Source organism: Cicer arietinum, chromosome 1 (genome assembly GCF_000331145.2).
Source record: "Cicer arietinum cultivar CDC Frontier isolate Library 1 chromosome 1, Cicar.CDCFrontier_v2.0, whole genome shotgun sequence".
Taxonomy (NCBI): domain Eukaryota; kingdom Viridiplantae; phylum Streptophyta; class Magnoliopsida; order Fabales; family Fabaceae; genus Cicer; species Cicer arietinum.
Genome location: NC_021160.2, coordinates 46,682,798 through 46,687,304, shown reverse-complemented (window position 1 = coordinate 46,687,304; position 4,507 = coordinate 46,682,798). Strand labels below are relative to the sequence as shown.

At 27.9% G+C, this 4,507-nt stretch overlaps 1 protein-coding gene across 1 annotated transcript; it reads right to left on the bottom strand.

Annotated features, from left to right (window-relative positions):
* Positions 1-956: 956 nt before the first annotated feature.
* LOC101492800 (indole-3-acetic acid-amido synthetase GH3.6-like) lies at positions 957-4,202 on the bottom strand. The gene is made up of 3 exons (XM_004487576.4): positions 3,732-4,202; positions 2,348-3,282; positions 957-1,731 (listed from the first exon to the last, which is right to left on the bottom strand). Exons 1-3 carry the CDS (start codon positions 4,043-4,045, stop codon positions 1,136-1,138), a joined length of 1,845 nt encoding a protein of 614 aa, XP_004487633.1. The 5' UTR covers positions 4,046-4,202; the 3' UTR covers positions 957-1,135.
* Between the last annotated feature and the right edge of the window lie 305 nt (positions 4,203-4,507).

The following is a 4,507-nucleotide window of genomic DNA, read 5'->3' as shown; positions in this document are numbered from 1 at the left end:
AATAAATTGAATAATTAAAAATAGAAAAAGTTAATTTAGATATACTATTACTAAATACAAAAAAAAAATATTTTTAAAAATATAAGCTAATTTTATATATATTTTATGGAGTATTCTTATTCACTTATTATTGTCTGATTAGCTGGAACTTATTAATAATTGGTACATGGAGAAAGTTGGCATGCTTTTTCTCTGAAAACTATAGAAAAAGAAAGTTCAGGAGTGAGGGCTTTCTCGTTTCTTTTAAAGGAAATAAACTCCATGACACTTCACCCGGCAACTTGGCATGCAAGAGGACTCACTAAAATTGCAAAAACCATTTCCAACCAAACGTTATTATGAATGAGTATATTGCTAGCTAGATAGCCAAAAAAAATATCACAAAAGAAATGGAGAAGAAGAAAATAATAATAATATATAATCTATATCTGTAGCACATATACATAATTTTAGTGTGGTTTTTTCCTTTCAATTTTACATTTTATTTAAATTTTCTTCTTTACTTAATTAAATAACCTATTATATCATGTGTGTGTATGTGAAAGGATACCAAATTTCAATATAATTTTTTCCTCTAATTATACAATTGTATCGTTCATTTTTATTTGAGATGTAAAATTAGTTACAAGTTAATTATTCTAATTAAATATTATTTATAAATTAGTTACTCTAACTAATTAGAAATTAGTTATTTTAATTTAAGTATATAAATTTTATTATACATATTATTGTAATCATCTTTTATATTTGATTAATATAAAAGTTATTTCTATTTTCTTATTTTTCATGCAAAATACAATACTTTGGATATTCTATTATTTTTTTATCAAATAATTGATTTTTTAAACAATCATACAAAATCTTACACTTCTATTATTTTTAGCAAGAAAAATTATCATTAATAATAGTAAAAGGAAATACTAATAGAAATGGTATCAAATTTATTCAACCATGAATACTAATTAAGAAAAAGAAGTTTTTTATTAAAAGGGTTTGTGTTTGTTTACAATGAGTAAGATAAGGGATACTATGCATTAAGCAAATTCAAGAACCAACTCAAAGTCCAAAGAAACTTATAAACATAGATTAATTATTCTAATTAGACTAATAAACTTTTCCTTAACATGCATTTAAATTACTCTTCAATTCTCTCATTGATCCATTCCTTGTGACCAGGAATCCATTTTGGGCACTTAGGACTAAAATAATTTGATGTAACTCTTGAATTCAACAACTCAACAACAGGTGCAAATTTGACACACCTAGGAGTCTTGTATTGATTAATTGATGCTCCTAAACCAATAGCATAATCCATAAGCTTATCAAATGTCCCCTGTTCCACAATCTTAATCTCAAGTGGCCCAATTGATTTATCTGAGACACGACCTTGTCGATAAACACTGTTCAATGATTCTTCAATCGTTAAACAACAATCCTCGTACACACAATGAGGAATTATTGTTGACCCTTTGAGATTTAGTTCCCAATACAACACATAGTGTCCTGGAATTGTTGTTGTATCTGCAAAACTAGTGTATTCAGCCACATCTGCATCAAATGGTACCAAATGTGTAATTGCATTTTTCATTGCATTTTGAAGTTCAACTTCATCTGTTTTGTCGGAATCTATGCTTAGAACAACATTTTTTCTGCATACAAAGGAAAATTGTGGTGCCTTGTTCTTGAATCCAGTTACTTTTAACACATCACCCACTTTGTACCTATATAGTCCTGCAATAATTGTCACACTCATATTCATTAGTAAAACCAATCTTTCAATTTTGAATTTTTAAAAAGTTCAAACATATAGAAATTAATAATTATTTGGACTAAATATTTTTTTAATATCCACAAATATAAAAGAACCTAAAAATATAACGGATTATGAGAACAAAAAAGTTTATTTTTTCCAAAAGTTAAAAATAGAAACTCTTATAATCATAGGGATAAAGAATATATTTTAACTATTATATACTATTGGTACCATTAAAAAAGTTGAAATAACGATGAAAGTTAAAAGGAAAAAAATTAATCACTAAATTTGTTTTCTTTATGCGTTACCTATAGATTTTGTCTTTTTGTCAATAAATTTCTATGATTATATTTTTATTTTTCTAGCATTATATTTCATTTAGAATTAAATATAAACAAAAAGATATATAAGAAACTGATATATATATATAAATATATATATATATATATATATATATATATATAATCTAAATTTTAAATTAGATAAACATCAATTTTTCATATATTATTTTTTGTTTATACTTAATTGTAGTGAGAGTATAGTAATATAAACACATGTATTGTTACATCATTTAATAGTAAATTAATTACTCACCAGCATAAGTAGTAACAACAAGTTCATATTCTTGGCCAAGTTTGACATCAACAAGATCCACCAACTCTTGATGATCTTTCTCATTAAGAAATTTTGTTGTTGGTGTTGAGATTGAACCAGTGACCTCATTACTTCTATTCACAGGTAAAAATTCATAGTAGCACATGGTAGGGATAAGGGTATAAGCCACATGGCTAGGTTTACAAAGGGGATTAAGATTAACACCAAAGTAACATTCACTAGAAGCATACATAGTACAAACAAGTGGTAGTCCATTACTATAGTAATCCAAAGTAGGAATGTATTGTGACATTGTTCCAGTCACAATAACATCAACATACTTAGTATTAGGCCACAACCTAGTAATAATACCTTGCCAACAATTTTTGCTACACTCACCTTGAATAAAATCAGCAAGATTTTTGTTAGGTTTAAGGATCTTCATCACGGCCTCTCGAACCGAACTTTCGGTAACAAGGGCGTTGATAGTCCCCATTCGTATATCATTACAAAGAAGTGACCAGTGTTTTTCGAGAAAACGAATGGCACGAATTAGGCCAGAAGCAAAAACAGCTCCAACGCGAAAAACCTCGTAGTTTTGACAAAGACCACATAGAAGCTGTGAATACATGCTTTGGTACGAGTCAAGACAAAGTACAGTCTCATTTGGACTTGTGAAGTTTGTATATGGATCATAAAGTCTATTACAAAAATGAGAACTTTTGTAATAGTTTGTGAGAACTGGACTAGCCATAATACCACTCGGTGTTTTTGATTCATTCTTTATGAACATTAAATACATTCCTTTGCCTTTTTCTAAGTCAGGGACAAATTGACTCATTATTGGCATCAACAAACTATATAACATATACCTTCTCTCAAATTCTTCTTCAGTAGCTGGCATCAACTTTCTCTCCCCACCAGATGTTCCTGAGCTACAATACCCAAAATAACCAAAACAAGTTCATTAATATATAGTTAGCAAACCAAACCTTATATATATGGACCCGGTATTACTAATAAAAATAAAACTAGTGGCCAAATTTGGAGAAAAAAACAATGAAATACATTAAACTAATTCTCTCTTCACTAAATTTAGTAAGAGAATTAGAGATAGGATATTTATTTTTTCTTTTTTGCTAATTTTTTTTGTTAATTTTAATTATTTTAGTAGTCATTGCACCTAAATCTATTAGCGTGATAAGAGTTGATTGCAATGGCGGTAGAGAATCCGAACTAATATATATATAAATAGGGGTAAATAAATTAAATTAAATAACCAACAAACAAAAGAAAAAAATACCATAAAAAAACTTAATCTTAAATTTAAACTAGACCAAAACCAAATAACAAAAAAAAAAAATTCAAGATTAATTATTGGTACCTAGTGAGAAAGTTTGAAATGGGGTTTGAGGTAAGGATTGAAGAAGTGTCACCATTGGCAATACGGTTAATATCATGTTGAATATCTTCATAGGTTATGATAGGAATAAGTTTCTTAAAGGTCTCACTATCTGTTTGGCCATTGAGACCATGTCTTTGCAAGTATTCAACATTTGCATTTCGAGAGAGAATTTCAGCTAGAACCTTCTTTTGGATTTCATCAGCTTTTGCACTAACATCCTCTATGAAGTCAAGAATTTTCTTGTTTTGTTGTGAGAGATCATAGTTTATGACGGTGTCTCTTGGAATAGGCATGTTCAAGAGAAAAAACAAATCAACAAGAAGTGTTTGTTTGTAGATGGAGAAAAAAAGAGCTAAGGAGTTATTTTATAAGAATATTTAGAAAAAGGATTGTGAGGTCGAAGGAATAGAAAGTGGTAGTATATATAGAAGTAGATGAGTAAGTGTAGGACCATGAAATGAAAGAGGGTGGAATTGGATATTTATTTCATTCATCATCCATTGTATCACTTTCATTTTTCCCTTTCTATTTCAAACATTTATCAATCTTTGACTTTTTTTTTTACTTTAGATAACTACAACTACTAGTTTGTACCTAAATTTAATTAAGATTTTGTCGATTAAATCATAGAAATTAAAAAATTTGTACTTAAATTTGTTATCATTACTTTTATAAGTTTATCATTTGTGGGAAAGGATATAATATCTTATTGTTAATTGCAGAAAATGATTTACAATTATAAAAAATATTTTAGT

Coding starts and splice junctions, on each gene's coding strand:
- LOC101492800 (XM_004487576.4), bottom strand. CDS start 4,045: ATGCCTATTCCAAGAGACACCGTCATAAACTATGATCTCTCACAACAA. Junction 3,283..3,731: donor ATTTCAAACTTTCTCACTAG/GTACCAATAATT, acceptor TGGGTATTGTAG/CTCAGGAACATCTGGTGGGG. Junction 1,732..2,347: donor TGTTGTTACTACTTATGCTG/GTGAGTAATTAA, acceptor CAATTATTGCAG/GACTATATAGGTACAAAGTG.